Source organism: Asterias rubens, chromosome 4 (assembly GCF_902459465.1).
Source record: "Asterias rubens chromosome 4, eAstRub1.3, whole genome shotgun sequence".
Taxonomy (NCBI): Eukaryota; Metazoa; Echinodermata; class Asteroidea; order Forcipulatida; family Asteriidae; genus Asterias; species Asterias rubens.
Window position 1 is genome coordinate 5842508 of NC_047065.1, and position 17693 is coordinate 5860200.

The 17693-nt window shown below is 37.5% G+C and overlaps 1 protein-coding gene across 2 annotated transcripts in view; it reads left to right on the plus strand.

Annotated features, from left to right (window-relative positions):
* Nucleotides 1–4366: 4366 nt before the first annotated feature.
* The window catches only part of LOC117289527 (kinesin-like protein KIFC3), a 34972-nt gene continuing 21645 nt past the window's right edge, over nucleotides 4367–17693 (plus strand). The window contains exons 1-4 of one of the 2 annotated variants that reach the window (XM_033770672.1): nucleotides 4367–4605; nucleotides 5490–5622; nucleotides 10541–10600; nucleotides 17314–17402. In XM_033770672.1, the coding sequence (XP_033626563.1) occupies nucleotides 4594–4605; nucleotides 5490–5622; nucleotides 10541–10600; nucleotides 17314–17402 (294 nt within the window). In that variant the 5' untranslated portion in view covers nucleotides 4367–4593. Of the gene's footprint in view, nucleotides 4606–5489; nucleotides 5623–10540; nucleotides 10601–14113; nucleotides 14421–17313; nucleotides 17403–17693 lie in introns of those variants that run through there. The other variant, XM_033770673.1, reaches the window with a different exon arrangement.

A 17693-nucleotide genomic window follows, 5' to 3' on the forward strand; every position in this document is an offset into this window, starting at 1 on the left:
ACACTTCATAACAATCCATTTTCCCCCATTTTAGACCAGTAATGTTTTGTTTCAGGAGATAAGAAACCAATCTATGATATCTCTTTAATATAGACGCTTTAATTTTTTACGCTTATTGGAATTTATTACAATATGCAGTTAATCAAAAACAATTTTTTTTGTAATTTTCACTTAAAATATTTTAATATTTTCCTCATATTGGTACACCAAAAAATCCCAAATGTTAACCACCTCACGTGATCCATCTAATGACTAAAACAGGATGAAACTCAATCTTGCAGTATAGTAATTTTGTTTTGAACTTTTGAGGTTGGATACATGTATGTTTCTTTGACTCATTTGAATGTTGGCATAATAATGCACTAGTGATTTGTACCGAAAATCAACCATTTTATAAATATTTGAGCATAACCAACTTTATTCTCAGCATGATTAAGCCTGATAAAAATACAGACCGTGAGTAAACTGCATAGCTTCTGCAACCGGTGCAGCTTGCGCAATCTCGCGGTAAACGGGAATCAAAGTTGGGGACCGAAAACATATGAGGGTCGATAACGTATGACGCTACGATATTGTATCGTAGGAGCCTAGGACTCGGTCCTGTTTTCGAGGTGTCCCTAAAATCGTGGCAAATCTTTTAACTCTCTGTGCGCGATGTAAACAGTCCCTAGATAAAAATTGTGTGGTTTTATTTGCCAAGCAAAAAGTCTCCTCTCCCTTGACCACAACTTAGAAATACGTAATGCTCCACTGGTTATTTGGAATAACTTTCCGCCACCACTTTTTCACTCTTTTTTACAAAAAGGGATATCTTATTGAGGTAAATTAGATACTATATTATTTCATATCAGATGAAAAAGTGGTGGCGCCATAGGGAAACTTTTCCGTTATTTGCACTTGTAAATGCAAACAGTTTTGTATTTTAGGCATTTCTACAAGTACAAAAACAGGTCATAATGTTGAGGCCATATAAAAATATTTGCCCACTGAAAAAGTTTCATCAAACACTATTTCAATTCACAACATGATGATCAAATCATGTGAGACCTCACGTTTGCATACTTAATATAAACATTAAACCTAATTAGGGCATCGGTTGATATATCGCATCATTTTTTTTTTTTTAATTCAACGAAAAAGGCATAATACCGTGAAAACTGGTAAGAGGAGGATACCATACAATACATCAATTTGTATAGGATTTGACTTTGATGAGGCATTGCAACCATACCATAATATTTAAAAGTTCCAATAAAATGTATAAACCATAGTTGCTACGTTCGGACAAACAATTTGAAAATTTCTTGATTATGGAAATTCTTTCCCTAATATAATAGTAGGCATGTTTTAAATAATCAGCCTATAAAAGTAGGCGACGAGTTCTTAAAATGTTTAAAGGCCGTTTAAATACGGCAGGGTCATGGTCATTCCGTCACAACCCTGCATTTTGAGGTCTTGAAATCAAATTAAAACATTTAAGTGTAAAATTACTTCTTTCTCGAAAGCTACGTTACTTCAAAGGGTGCCGGAACTGGCTGTTTTTCACAACTTTTTTATACTGTAAATAGCTCTTCATTGATCGTTAAAAAGAAAGTTTTCACCCCCCTGTTTCACTCTAACAATTATTTTGAGTAGTTACCAATTAGTGTCAAGTGCCTTTAACGATTTTTGTTAATTTGATCTTTTTAAGGGAAGGTACACGTTTGGTAACTACTCAAAACAAATATTAACTTAAAAACTTACTTGGTAACGAGCATTGGAGAGCTGTTGATAGTATAAAACATTGTGGGAACTGGCTCCCTCTGAAGTATCATAGATTTTGAGAAAGAGGTAATTTCTCATTAAAAATAGTTAAAGACTTCTAGCAAGTCTTTTATTCGTATCTGAACGCTCACAAATTCGTCCAACATAGGATTTTTTTCTCTCATTATTTTCTCGCAACTCCAATGACCAATTTAGCAAAAATTTTCACGGGCTTGTTATTTTATGCTTAGGCCCTAAATGTTGGGATACACCAAGTGAGAAGACTGGTTGTTGACAATAATTACCAAACGTAATGTCAGTAAATGTAAAACACCTGAGAACCAGTCGAACTCATTGAAGAGAAGTGGTTCAGCTGGCTAGCCCAATGTTGAAAAGCGTCCTACCTATCTATCTATCTGTTGTACATGTAGTACATATATTCCTCTTGTATAGTTGAACTGTAGGGTGCAAAATGCGCGATCAGGAACACGACATCCTTTATTTACAAGTGAAAAAGGTGCAAGTAAAAACGCCACCCATCTTAACGAAGGGTCAGTGGACTCAGCCTGCTCAGAAACTGCTCTATGGTTTGGGTAGTCACAGCCGATGCTGGCAGGTTGTTCCACAGGCAGATGGCGCTGGGAAAGAAAGAACACTGAAATGCTGAGATCCGGTAGTGTTGAATCTGGAACTGGACTGGGTGACCTCTGGTTTGTTGTCCTTTTTCTATGATGGAACTAGGTGTGGAGGAACTCCCCATGTTAAATTGAGCAGAGGATACAAGTTGAATGATTAATTTCCCCCTTTACTGTAAAAAGCTGTGAGACTTCTTAGTATGTTTCATTTATTTTTGTATAGGCCTATAGGCTAATAAGCAATTTGCACTGTATGCTTTTTGAGTTCTCTAGTTGAGTGCATCCTAAAAGGGGCATCCAAATTGCTTGTTTACAATACATAAAGGCAGTGGACACTATTGGTAATTACTCAAAATAATTATTGGCATAACCTCAATTGGTAACAAGTTATGGGGAGAGGTTGATAGTATACACATAATGAATGTTTATGAGTGCAATGGTGCGAATATGTTCATGAGTTGAAAGATGGAATGTTCTATTCAACGAGGCGGAGCCGAGTTGAATGGAACATTCCAGCTTTCAACGAATGAACATTTCGCACCATTGCACGAATGAAAAACATTCATTATTTGTTTTATATAACATCCAAGTAGATCTTTGTCATTTTGATTAAAAGATACAACTTTCAAAACAAACAAAACGTAGGCCTACAATTTTTAATTGAAGAAGCCGAATGTTAAGTAATTTTACTACCTTGCAGTAACACTGCTGCGTTACCAAAGACACGCGCATGCAGTGATATGTGTTTACTCAGCTTTTTCGTTCCATCCGAAAAGTACTATTGCACGCTGGCAGCGTGCAATAGTACTTTTCGGATGGAACGAAAAAGCACGGTGAGTGACTCAGCGTGCAATGGCACTTTTATTTGCTATCACGTGACGGACAATCCTCCAATTTAAATGGCAAGGATCTGCTCGGGTGTTATATAATATAAAACATGCCATAGTCTTCCAGAAAGAAGTAATTTTCCACGAATTTGATTTCGAGACCTCAGATTTAGAACTTGAGGTCTCGAAATCTAAATGCACACAACTTCTTGTGACAATGGTTATTTTTCTTTCATTGTTATCTCGCAACTTTGATGACCGATTGAGCTCACAGGTTTGTTATTTTATGCATTATGTTTAGATACACCAACTGTGAAGACTAGTCTTTGACAATTACCAATAGTGTCCACTGCCTTAAAAGGAACGTTGGTAAGAATTGGTAAGAAACAAAAATCGTGAAGATCACAGATTTACGTAAAACTTACACGGCAATGATGATGATGTAGAAAACATCCCTTGAAATATTTCTGTCTAAAATTTCCTATTTGATGAGAAATAAATAATCTAATTTCGCGTTTGGGGTTTATCGCTCAGCGTTTTATTCCTTTTTTAGTTTGGCATCGATGCAATGCATAACTTGTAATGCATCACTATTCTCTCCTGACCCAGGTGGCCGATCGCTCTCAAACTTCTACAGGTTTGCCAGTTTATAATGGCGGTATACATAAAGTGCTGACACTGCCAGCAACTTCTTTGATTTTAAAACCAATGCTGTAATGTTCCTTCAATTGTACAAAGATTGAAAAGTAGGCCGAGAGTGTCCCTGTCAGTTATTTATGATTATGGCCTCCAATTAAAAAAGATAGCACCAGTGGTTGATATCCTAGACCATGCCTAGACAAAGCTGTGTACATGTTGACCCTGGTTCTTATCAGCCACCCTCCCCCCCCCCCACTCTTTCCCCCTACCTGTGCTTCAGATAGTGTCCAGCCTTTATTTGAATAACCCACTGCACACACTTTATTTGATCTGTCCTGAACAGTTTCAGGGGTGACTTTATTAATACCAGTGTATATTTGCCTCTCTTAGCAACCACATTCTGAGAGAAGTGGAGACCATTGATGGTGGACAAAAAGCTTCTTACATGGACAGAGGAAGTGAAGCATAACCACTGAAGCTACTGTCTGTTGAACTACATGTACGTGTACAGTTGATCTGCCCAATGACTCTCCAAAGAGTGTGTTGAATGGGGGAAAGTTGACAGAGTGATTGTCAATTATCTACTTTGCTGTGTCGGAGAGCTAAGTAGTAGCGACCCAGTGATGATTCAGTGCTCGGTTGGTTGAGTCGTTAAGTCAATCAACCGACACGTCCAGTCCACACGGACCAGTTGGCCGCTTGGAATTTTAAGAATCTCTATTTTGCTGAGTTCATCCACATGCTACAGTATGGCATACAGGGTAAGTTTTAAAGATTAGAAAGAAAATTGAACTTTTCAGTTTGTTGATGATCTTTTTAAACTTAACTTCCTGGAAAAATGTTTTTCATCCTTTTTATCTATGATTGAACATTTATTATTCTTCATCATAATAAACAAATGAAATTCCACCGTATGTATATCTCATGTTTTGAAAATTAAAAAGGCACGTAAATGAGTGATACACGAATAAGTCAACAAGTGTAGCTGTTTTGCTATAATTAGAGTTGCAACCTAGAACTAAAAAGATATTGGAATCTGCCAAGAATGATCTCCTATTTAAATTGTTTGACTGAAAGGCCTAGAGTTCTACCGGACTTCTTCACACTAACTAGGTGATTTAGATGGGTGGGGTCCTGCATTGTAAACTGAATCTTTTTCAGTGTCACCACCTCAAAAATATCACAAAAGTCCTTATAACATCCATTACGGGTCCTACTACTTGCCGTCAACTCGCCGTCAACTCCTCCATACATTTAAAATCCACAAAAGAAGCATAGAACTGTAAAGAAATGGCTAAAAGAGAATTCGCGTAAGTTTTAGGTTAAATTTCGGCGAGTTGATGGCAAGTTGGTGAGTTGACAGCAAGTAGTAGGACTGCCATATACCAATTAATCGAAGTTCAGCAGCTGTTTTTATCACCTGTTTCAATGAGTTCCTAAAAGTAAGTGAGCCTGACAAAATTAACTCAGTTTGACAAAACTATGCGATTTGGTGTATTTGACAAAAAAACTGAGAGTTGTGCTGATACATTTTCCATGGTTGATTCTATAATAACGAAGGTAGCTGAATGTATAGCTTTGTCCATGACTAAAGTCACCTAGTAACTTTGTGAAATATTTCTGCGCAATCCATATTCCTTTGTAGCAAGCAAACAATGCTGTCTTCAACACGCCAAAGACGTACCAAGCATCCTCTGGTGGAAATGGGCCGGGCAATCTGCGCTCCCCTACACCATCGAAATGGGACACCATGAAGGAGCAACTAGGAATATCTGATGGTAAGCTGAGACCTTTCTTAGTATTTCTTCAGAGAGATATTTGGAAGAAGGGATTATATTATTGTTGGCGTTTAGATAGTGTTATCCTGCTCCTACATCTATATATTACTCGAGACAAATATTAACTTAAAAACTGACCTGGTAACGAGCATTGGAGAGCTGTTGATAGTATAAAACATTGTGGGAAACGACTCCCTCTAAAAAAACGTAGTTTTTGAGAGAGAGGTAATTTCTCACTAAAATATTAAAAGACTTCTAGCTAGAAGTCTTTTATTTCTGTCTGAAAGCACACAAATTCGTCCAAAAAGGGTGTTTTTTCTTTCATCATTTTCTCACAACTTCGATGACCAATTGAGCTCAAATTTTCACAGGCTTGTTATTTTGTGCATGATGGGATACACCAAGTGAGAACACTGGTCTGCAACAATTACCAAACGTGTACCTTGTCTTAAGGACACAAGTGTCATGACTGGTACTCAAATCCACATTCTGCTGATCGGAAACGCCAGAGCTTGAAGATCCAACTTTGTTTGGAAACTTTCTTTGAAAATCTGACGAATTGATGTTTGCTTAGTAAAAATCATTCTGTTTCTAGAATAACCTTTCAAAGGAAACCAGTGCCCCTGCCCCTTCCCCCACACTACCTCACAGATGTTACGCTCGCCACCGTTTTCATTTGAATTTGGCGACCGGGCCAATGCTAATTGCGAATTCTGAGATGGTCCAGACTAAATACTGTTAGACATCAAGCTCAGTTTCAGCTGGTGTAGCATTATCAAGTTACCAAAGAACCATCTTAATTAAGAAATAACACCAAGCTGTTACTAGCTGTTGTAATGTAAGTCAATTCCTCGCCCCCCCCCCCCCCCATCAACAAAGCCCTCTATTGTCTAAATGTAAACAATAGCAATGAGTCAACACTGAACGATGTGTTAAATAAACTGCACTTTGGGCTCCTTGTGCAATGTGCCAAATGTTGGCTGATGTAACTTTTTTTTACGGAGAAAATAGAAATAGCTGACATTGCAAACTGCTTTATACCAACCAAAAATAAATATCAGTTGATCGTCCCTTTTATTTTTTATTTATTTCAAAGGTGGCCCCTAAGCGTTTTAATTCAAACTGGCTACCAATTCTTAAGTTTAAGGTTACCACTTACTTTTAATTAGTGACAAGTTCTTAAACGATGAGTAACTTTAATGAGAAATGCACAGAAATTTTTTGAAATAAAAATATAAAATAAAAAATATTATAAAAAAAGGATGAAGCCTCAAAACAGGATGACGGAGGGGACAATCAACTATTTTTTAAAGTTTTATTTGGCCAAATATGCAGAAACAAGTAAATGGCCTGTGACATTTGGACACTATACTACTAGCAGAGTGTTTCTTGGTGGCTACCTGTACATACATGTAAGTGGCAGAACACCACACAGAAACAAGTATACCGGTGTAACTCTAGCCGGCAAGTTGAAATAACTGAAAAGAGAGAGTGGCAGAGCAGAAAGCACAATGCAATTTAAAGGGAAGGTACAAGTTTGGTCATTACTCAAAACCAAAATTAACTTAGAAACTGACTTGATTACGAGCATTGGAGAGCTGTTGATAGTATACAACATTGTGGGAAACAACTCCCTCTGAAGTAACGTAGTTTTTGAGAAAGAGGTGATTTCTCACTAAAAGAGTAAAAGACTTATACATGTAGCTACATGTACATGTAGAAGTCTTTTATTCTTATCTGAAAGCACACAAATCCGTCCAAGTGGTTTTTTTTTCCTTTCATCATTTTCTCCCCCTTTTGATGACCGATTGAGCCAAAATATTTACAGGCTTGTTATTTTACGGTTATGATGGGATACACCAAGTAAGAAGACTGGTCTTTGACAGTTACCAAACATATGTACCTTCCCTTTAAATGAACAATGAAGGCAAAGCTGTGGGTAGAAAGGGCTGGTTTAACCACAAAGACTTAAAGGCAGTGGACACTATTGGTAGTTACCCAAAATAATTATTAGTAGAAAAACTTTCTCGTTTAAAACAAGTTATGAAGGATGTTGATAGTATAAAACATTGTGAAGTAACCTAGTTTTTGAGAAAGAAGTTTTTTTCCACGAACTTAATTTTGAGACCTCAGAATTAGATTTTGAGGTCTCAAAATCAAGCATTTACTGAAAGCACAGAACTTTGTGCGAAAAGGGTGTTTTCTTTCATTATTATCCCTCAACTTCAACAACAAATGGAGCCCAAATTTTTTGAGGTTTTAGTTTTTTAGGTTTGTTAGTTTTGTTATACAGTGGGTGCATTCAATTAGCTTCCCTGGGTCGACCCCGATGTGGCGTATTTTATTTTTTTCCAGGACGAACGTGGGCACACAATTACCCCAGGTTCATCCTCGAACCTGGAAAACCCCCCAGACACATCATCACGTGAGCCTTCCCGTGGTGAAGTGAGTGCACCTCGGGCCAGCCCCAAGAGCCCCCACTTGTGGATAGGGTCACTTGGGGCTAACCTGAGGTGCACTGACGTCACAACGAGAAGTCTCACGTGAAGATACTTCTGGTTTTTTTTCAGGTGGAGCGTGGTTAAACATTTGCATACGTTCGAACTAGAAAACAAAATAGGCCACTTTTCCAGGACGAATGTGGGGTAATTGTGTGCCCACGTTCGTCCTGGATAAAATACGTCACATCAGGGTCGACCATGGGAAGCTAATCGAATGCACCGTTTAGACTGCATTTATGCTGATTAAAACAAATAAAATAGTTCCAAAAACCAATGGTACACATTCCCTGTGTACACGTTTGGTAATTGTCAAAGACCAGTGTTCTCATTTGGTATAACATAACGAACCTGTGAAAATTTGAACTCAAATGGTCAGAAAAGTTGCAAGAAAATGATGAAAGAAAAAACACCCTTGTTGGATTTTTGAGTGATAAATTACCTCTTTCTGAAAAACTATGTTACTTCAGAGGGAGTCGTTTCCCACAATATTTTAAACTATCAACAGCTCTCCAATGCTCGTTACCAAGTCGGTTTTCAAGATAATATTTGTTTTTGAGTAATTACCAAACGTGTAATCTTCCCTTTAAGATAATCCCTGCTGATGAATGATTGCAAAATCTCAACCATAAATTGGAGTTGGGAAGTGTCCTTAAAGGCAGTGGACACTATTGGTAATTACTCAAAATAATTACTAGCATAAAACCTTTCTTGGTGGCGAGTAATGGGGAGAGGTTGATGGTATAAAACATTGTGAGAAACGGCTCCCTCTGAAGTGCCATAGTTTTCGAGAAAGAAGTAATTTTCCACGAATTCGATTTTGAGACCTCAGATTTAGAACTTGAGGTCTCGAAATCAACCATCTAAACGCACACAACTTCACGTGACAAAGGTGTTTTTTTCTTTAATTATTATCTTGCAACTTCGATGACCGCTTGAGCTAAAATTATCACAGGTTAGTTATTTTATGCATACATGATGAGACACACCAACTGTGAAGGCTAGTCTTTGACAATTACCAATAGTGTCCACTGCCTTTAACACCACAATGGATGCATGGTATGGAGGCCCATATAGTGTTTAGCAGTATGTTTAGTTAGTGCCAGTCCATACACGTTTGTCCCAAACAAGGATAATAATCAGCAAACAGCCTCGACTAATGTGTCCCTGGTAACGCTGACAGAGTTTAGGTTGCTTTGTGATGGTTGACATGGAAACCATTGTAGATGATATGTAGAAATTCACAGTTGTTGATACACAAGGGGTGATAATTGAAGTTTTTTTTAAAAGGACAGCAATCGTAGGGTTTCTTTTGAATCTGCTCGCCCATTTAGTAGCAAACCAGATAAGTGCACAGCCACAACAATCACAGGAACACTTGTTGTTACAAAATAGACACCAATTGAACAATAGTATACAAATATTGAGTGGCTCAGAGTGGAATGGGAGGAATATTATCGCAAGGTAAAATTTGGACTGTTCCATTTCACGAGGCGAAGCCCAGTGAAATGGAATAGTCCAAATTTTACCGAGCGATAATATTCCTTCCATTTCATGAATTACAGCCACTTAATATTTTTTTTTTATACTACTGACATAGATCCTTGTCATTTGATGTATTTTAAAAGTATAACATTATGACAAATCACACAAATTACTGGTTCGGAACAAACAACCAAAAATCATACGTATGTATAGCGCCGCGTAGCGGCAACTATGCACAAATTTAATAGCAATCGGATTACAACCTTTTGCACAAATTACACATTGGGGCAAGTTATAACAAATCCCTGGGGGCAAGTTAAATGCACAATTTACTAGCCTGGTGGGCTTCTTTAGAAAAAGCTTTTACATGTAAGTGCAGGGCCAGACCTCAGCTTTCACAGTGAAATATTTTGAAACAAATCCTTTCAACTTCAGACATACGTACATTTAAAGTATGTTACTTCTCAAGACTGTGTCCGATTTCAAGATTTTCTCAAAAACTCTTTGAGCCTTCAAATTGTCTTCAGAGAAGGGAGAAATGATTACTCAGTCCTCATTGTGTCCAAACTTGTATTTCTAGTAATGATCAGAGTATTCTGTAAACCTCCAAAATTGTAACATCTGGGAGTTTCTGGGATCTAGAATAATGCAAGCCTCTTTTTTTAAAGGATTTTCCACATTATTTGAAGTATTTTTTACATTAGGGCCTAAATGTACATGCATACATAAGTTGAAACTTCAGCAAATGCTTTTTTTTTTTTTTTTTTTGGGGGGGGGGATCCTTTTTGCGCTGATTTTAATATTCTGTTAATGTTTTATGTTTTTTTCAATAAGTAGGGGGGGCCTATTATTTATGTGTTTTTTATAGCAACTGCATACAGCATGAAGATGATACATTTTGTTGAAATTAATTAAGTTATTTGTTTTGCTTCCAGATGACTTTTTAAACAGTGACAGTGACAATTCCAGCGATGAATATGAATCAAAAGGAGCAGGTAAGATATTTTAAATAATTAAATTAGTTTACAAGATTAAAAAGGTGCTTACAAAGGTCAAAACCGCACAGGCATGTTAAGTATTTGTGTGAGGGATTTATAGGTTTTGGATTTTTAGTGCTTCAGATACAAATACATTCACACAAGATCAACGGTAGGAAATGTTTCATACTATGATACTTCTGGACTCAATAAAGGCTGACAACCCCCAACGTCATTGTCAATGTCTGAATATACTTCAATACTCAGCAGGGTACAGTTATTTGGGGTACTCAGAAATTCTGAATTGTGTTATCTGTGATATGCTCACTTGACTTAAAGCCATTGGACACTTTCGGTAATTACAGTGTTGCTCCAAAGGCCCACACTTCGTGTATCACAACTTATTGTTTTAACAAACCTGTGAAAATTTAGGCTCAATCGGTCATCGGAGTCGAGAGAAAATATCGGAAAAAACCTACCCTTGTTTCCGCATGTTTTGCCGTGTCATGACATGTGTTGAAAATAAATCCGTAATTCTCTATAGTGAGAATTGATAATTGTTTAAAATGTTTTCTCAAAAAGTGCAGCTTTTCATGGAATAATATTTCAAGAGAAGTATTTCACCATTACCTTCTGTAAACCCTGTAAGTTACTTGTAAATCTGTGATTTTTTTGACTGTTCCAAAGGTGTCCAATGGTTTAATGCCAAGTAAAAAAAAGAGGAACATTTTGGCAACAATTTTAGGAACAAATTCACAAGACTGCACAAGACACAGTAGCTCAAAACATTTACTGGACCGGAGAAATTTTAACAAGACCAGAATCAGAATGAGACGACACTTTTTACAGTTTCACATTAAAGGCAGTGGACACTATTGGTAATCACTCAAAATAATTATCATCATAAAACCTTTCTTGATTACGAGCAATGGGGAGAGGTTGATAGTATAAAACATTGTGAGAAACAGCTCCCTCTGAAGTGACATACTTTTTGAGAAGTCAGTAATTTTCCACGAATTTGATTTTGAGACCTCAAGTTTAGAACTTGAGGTCTCAAAATCAAGCATCAGAAAGCACACAAATTCGTGTGACGGAGGGTGTTTTTCTTTCATTATTATCTCGCAACTTCGACGACCGATTGAGCTCAAACTTTCACAGGTTTGTTATTTTATGCATATGTTGAGATACACCAACTGTGAAGACTGGTCTTTGACAATTACCAATAGTGTCCACTGCCTTTAAGCTATTTCTGGAACAAGCACTGAGAGAACACATTTGTGTTATATTTCTTATAAGGTATAAAAATACTTAATGATATCAAATAGTCATCAATTTAAATTTAAAAGTCTGTTATGAGGGGTTCTTATTCAAAAACTCAAGATCACATAACTTTGTAGGCCTATAATTGTGGTTTTTATTTTATATTTCTTCCTTGTCTTTGCCTCCATTGCCCTGGCCTTGGTCCTTACTTTTCAAAATGATTTAAAAAAAATCAAATTAGAAGCCCTTTTTTTTGGCAGAGTGGGCTTTGCTTAAACAAAAAGATGTGTAAAAATCCAGCTGGCCTCCAAATTTTGTTGTTGTTTACAATAGACTTCGTAGTGATCAACGATGCAGAAAAAAGGAAACCTTCGTTTTGGTTATTATCGTGTAACAGTCTGTAAAGAAGGCCTGTAGAATACTGGTTTGTCACTCATGCGTTTTATTAGATTTAAGAGCTATGTATGTAATTAATTATTTAATTCTGCTGGTTGGTTTACATTCGTTAAAATGCATAGTAGCAACTTGCAAAATACAAAACAACACAACAGCAGTTAAACAATATTGTGTTTAAAAAATACACTAAGGACAAACTTTTTAAAAAGTGAAAATTGAACAGTGGGGTCAATAACATAGCATTGAGATGTTGGTTTAAAACAGGCATGTTAGACTTCCTCTTTCAAGCTGACATCCTCTTTTGGGGGTTTTGATTTTCCTTCTTCTTTTCTATTTCTCTTCACTTTTTGTGAACAAAAGTGTAGCAATATTATCTGTTCCTTGTTTTTTTTTCTTGCCCAGTTTTCTCGTTTCCTCTTTTTGATGGATAGTTACTCACATGCCTTCCCACACTTTGAATGCACTCACCATCTCAGTCAGGGAATAAGACTCTATGAACATTCAAGAAGTGTATCAAGCATTAATCAGGGAATAAGACTCTCTATGAACATTCAAGAAGTGTATCAAGCATTAATCAGGGAATAAGACTGTCTATGAACATTCAAGAAGTGTATCAAGCATTAATCAGGGAATAAGACTCTCTATGAACATTCAAGAAGTGTATCAAGCATTATCTACATGTATACCCAACCTAATGCGCTACGTTCATGACGTAGTGAAGCATTGCAAAGTATGCCATGTACATGTACATGTGTACTACGTAAGCCTGTTAAAGGGTCTATGTACTTTTTGTAGGACAAAAAACACAATGTCCACAGATTTACACTTAACTTACACACCTTGAAGATAATGATAGTAGAAAGCTTCCCTCAAAATATAACGTGCTGAGGTGCTGTAGTTTTTGGGTAATGAGTAAAACAATGCCATGAACACAATTTTCGTCTCATGAGACGAAAATTATTTTTTAAGCATTTACAAACGTGTTTTCATTACATTGTTTTATTTTTTAGTCTCCTGACGATGACTAGAGCAAGCTAGTCGAAACGTTGAGACCAATTCAGAACTGACTCCGCGGCAGAACAGTTAATTACGATCCTATAAGCCAAGTAGTAGTCCAGTCTAATTTCTATACCATCCGCCCTGGTAATAGTTAAAAAGCAGGACAGTTCTTTTCAGAACTGAGAAGTCTCCCGAACCTCCGATTATCTACTCCGCGGCAGTAGAATAAAGCAAGACAGTTCCCTAAGAACAACTCTACCTGGCAAGTAGATACACACATGGTGTTACCGCAAACCAAATATAGATTGTTTTACTAATTTCTCAAAAACTGCAGTACCTCAGTCAATAATATGTTGAAGGGAAGCTTTCCACTACCATTATCTTCAAACCCTGTAAGTTTAATGTAAATCTATGGACATTTTGAAAAAGTACCCGAATCCTTTAAAATGCACACAGGGGGTGAGTGAATTCTTGTACTCTTTTGTAAAAAGATTAACAATATGGATGCAAATGGGGATCATTACCATTTTGTCTGGGCATGTGCATGACTAGAAATATGAAATTGTTTTATTATGCGGCAGATGGCGCATCACCCCCCTCAAAGTTTTCCATTCGCTCACAAATGACGACAATTGGAGAAATGTGGGATCTCTCCTCCCTGAAGAGTTAGACTTGAATGAGTCATTCACAACAGTCGATTTCAATCACTGCTCTGTGCATAGCTAATGTCTTCCCTCCGGACTAAACACCACAAGGGACTTGGTGCAAGTCTCACATCTCCCAGACTGTGCTGACCCATTATGTAAATGATATTTTAATTACTTAGGTTCCAATAATAAATTGAGCAGTCCGTCTTCATACAGAGTGGATGTTGACATAATCAATGTGCTGACATACGCAGCATGAAAATAACAAAATTACAATTCGAACGAAAGAAATGATATTACAAATTGACATCAGCTCATAATGACTTGTAGTTGCTCGATGATGTTGGCGGTCATGGTGATGCTAGAACCTCATGCATAATGAGTGTGCTTACAATTGCATTGTAGACTGCGGGTAGCTGGTAGTCGGGTATCGTGAACAATCGCCTGGCAGCGTCTTGACGCTATCTTGACACGTCAATTCTGAAATAGCTGCATCTCAAATATTTCCTCCCTTTGTGCTGTGTGGATGTTAAACTGTAAGTTATTTCTGCAGAATATTTGTTATCCAATTTGTTATGATGCCATCTCTAGGTTTTATACAGGATCGGTAAGAATGAAATATTGTTTTTTAATTTTAGTTATTGAAATTTAGCATTTAAAGATTGGTGTGAAATATTTCCCTCTGAAATTCATATTCAAGAAGAGTGTGTCTGAAAGGCTAAACAAATAAAACGAACATAAGAGGCTTATTTCGATTGAAACTAACCAAAACTAAGGACAGTGTGTTTACTATCTAAAAATGTGTGCCTGGTTTTTCTATAATGTCTTTTGATTCATACAATAGATTAAAGGGTGTATGTACATGTACTTTTTGTAGGACAAAAACACAATATCCACAGATTTACAGTAAACTTAGGCCATGTCCGAAACGGTGACTTCGGCTACAGCTACGGCTAGATCGCGCGCGTCTGCCTATTCTTCAACACTGGTAGACGCGCTGATCTAGACGTAGCTGTAGCCGAAGTCGTCGTTTCGGACACGGCCTTACACAGTTTGAAGATAATGGTAGTAGAAAGCTTCCCTGAAAATATGACGTGCTGAGGTGCTGTAGTTTTTAGGAAATGAGTAAAACAATGTAATGAAAATAATTTTGGTCTCATGAGACCAAAATTATTTTAAGCATTTACAAACGTATATTTCATGACAATGTTTTACTCATTTCTCAAAAAACTACAGCAACTCAGTAAGTAATATTTGAAGGGAAAGCTTTCCACTGTCATTATCTTCAAACCCTGTAATTTGAATGTAAATTTATGGACATTTTGAAAAAGTACTAAAATCCTTTTGGCCATATTTTCACAGAACTGTGGAGAAAGTTCCGAGTATACAGTGCTCAATGCTCGGTGTAAGGATAACAAAACAAAAAAACTATACTATGAGCAACTGTTTTCATTTTTTGTTCCAGGGCATACTGTCCATTGTGATAAATTGAATAATTTGCATGCTTTTTTATGTGCGTCATATTAAAATAATCTAATTATGGTGATTCCACAAAGAGCTACGCAAGTGTACAGAATATTTGCTTTGGTAATTTAATATAACGACTAGCACAATGTAACTGTATGAATGTGGAATCTATTACAACTGAACTCAGTTCATTTTTGTAGATGACTAAGAAAAAGTTAATGGCTCCAACGTGGGGAATAACTTGTGAACGCTCCGAGTTTGTTGCCAACGCTTACGAAGACACAGCGGATGTTGCGAAGTTTGAGCGATTGTCAAATGTTTCCTTTCGTTAGCATATTCACCATGTGAGACCAGCATAAATTGACCGATCTTCGTAAGGAGGTGGAGAATGACTTGTGACCATTCCGAATTTGTTACCAACACTTAGGAAAACACGGCGAATGTTGCGAAGTTTGAGCGATTGACAAATATTTCCATTCGTAAGCACATTCGCTGGCATATTCTCCATAGTGTGAGAGTAGCATCAGCGCAACAAAACTATGCTTACCAAAATAAGGTTACCAGCCAAACTACCATGTCATTTGTTCAATTTGTGACTGGTATCCTGCCATTTCTGCTTAGCAGAAAGTTGTTGAGCATTAATTTCTGCTGAAGCAGCACTATGAAATTGGGCCTGTTTGGTTCTTCTAAAAGAAGAACTGTGTTTAGCTCAAAGAATACTCTACTTGGCAAAGTAGATTGTGTTACTGCAAACTGATTTTGGTGGCATGTGCGCAGGCGGCCATTTTCTAAGTTGACAAAACAGCCATCTCACAGAGTGTGTTTGTGCGGCCATTTTGTAAGTTGAACAAACAGCATTGCATGAACTTCAATAAAAAAAACTCAAACGTGTATTTCATATTCAACGCGCTTACAGAATGGCGCGCTTGTCATCTTGCGGTCCCGTCGCGTTTGTGCAAGCAAAATCACCAGTGCGCCCTCTAGTTCTTATATATATAACTCTATGGCGTAGTGGTATCTTTCCTGACCTTCCACCTCAAGGACCGCGGTTCGAATCCCACTGGGGGCACTATGAGGGTTGGGTTCCATATCTAACTGCGTAGGTTTTCCCTGGAACAATTTTGTGTGGTTTCCCTCAGAAATCTTAAACTGAAACTAACTCCGCTGTCTTCTCTCCATGAAATGCAATGCCTCATGATGCAGTGTCGCAAAACTCGTTAGAGTAATTATAATAATGCTAATAACATAAAATTTATAAGGCGCACAGAATCTGGAAGGTACCATTCAAAGGCGCCGGATGCTAGCAAGCTGACAAATTGAACAGATGAGTTTTGAGGTTGTGTTTGAATGCAGACAGATCAGGTGTGCCCCGTCTGGCAAGGAATTCCAGAGACGTGGTGCGCAGCTGGAAAAGGCACGGTCTCCGTAACTTGCTAACACTTGTAGCCCAGAGTAAATTCAAAGTGTGATTCTGCCTTTTTTGTCTGCCCTATGTTCTCATAGTAATACATAAATTTATAACACACCTCTAACTTTTTTTGTGTTCTGGTTGGCTGAAACACGGTCACGTGGGATGAACTAATATAGTCTAGTGATTGCGCGCGTGTTTTGCGGGAACTAGTTCCGCAGCGGGCACTAGTCTTTGAGAATAATGCCCGGTGACAGCGCCCTCTCTTGACTTGAACCGTGAACAGCAACTACAAAACTCCCTTTCTTTTTCCAGATTTCTGTTCTTATTTCACATTTAAGACCGAGCTGTGTTATAAAACACTATATAAGTGCCTATGAGTGACCAGAAGAGGGGCCTATTTCCCTCGGCCTCGGGAAATAGGTCCCTCTTGTGGTCACTCAAGTCCCTCGGGGGAATAGACGTACACTAGTTACCTCATTGCCAGTCAATATGTGTATAATATTTATCACTATTGTGCAATTGTGGAATGATTATAATCTTGTGTCTCTCAGGTCGGTTGTCTAAAGAGGATGCTGAAGCCCTACGCCAAGAACTTGAAGAGAAAGACAGGCAGAGAGAAGACCTAATCCTACAAGTCAAGGTGGGCCGTTTAATCTCTTTAATTCATCTAATGTAGTGTATATTTATATATTTGTCTTTGAGTATCGAGTTTGGCGCTGTATAAATATTACTTGTTACAAAATCTTGTTTTTTCCCCCTAATTTTTTTCTTCCAATAATTATTTTGGAAGAACCGTTTAAAGCCATTGGACCCTTTCGGTAAACAGTGTTGCCCAAAGCCCACACTTTGTGTACCACAACTTCTATATCAAATAACAAACCTGTGAAAATTTAGGCTCAATCGGTCATCGGAGTCGAGAGAAAACAACGGA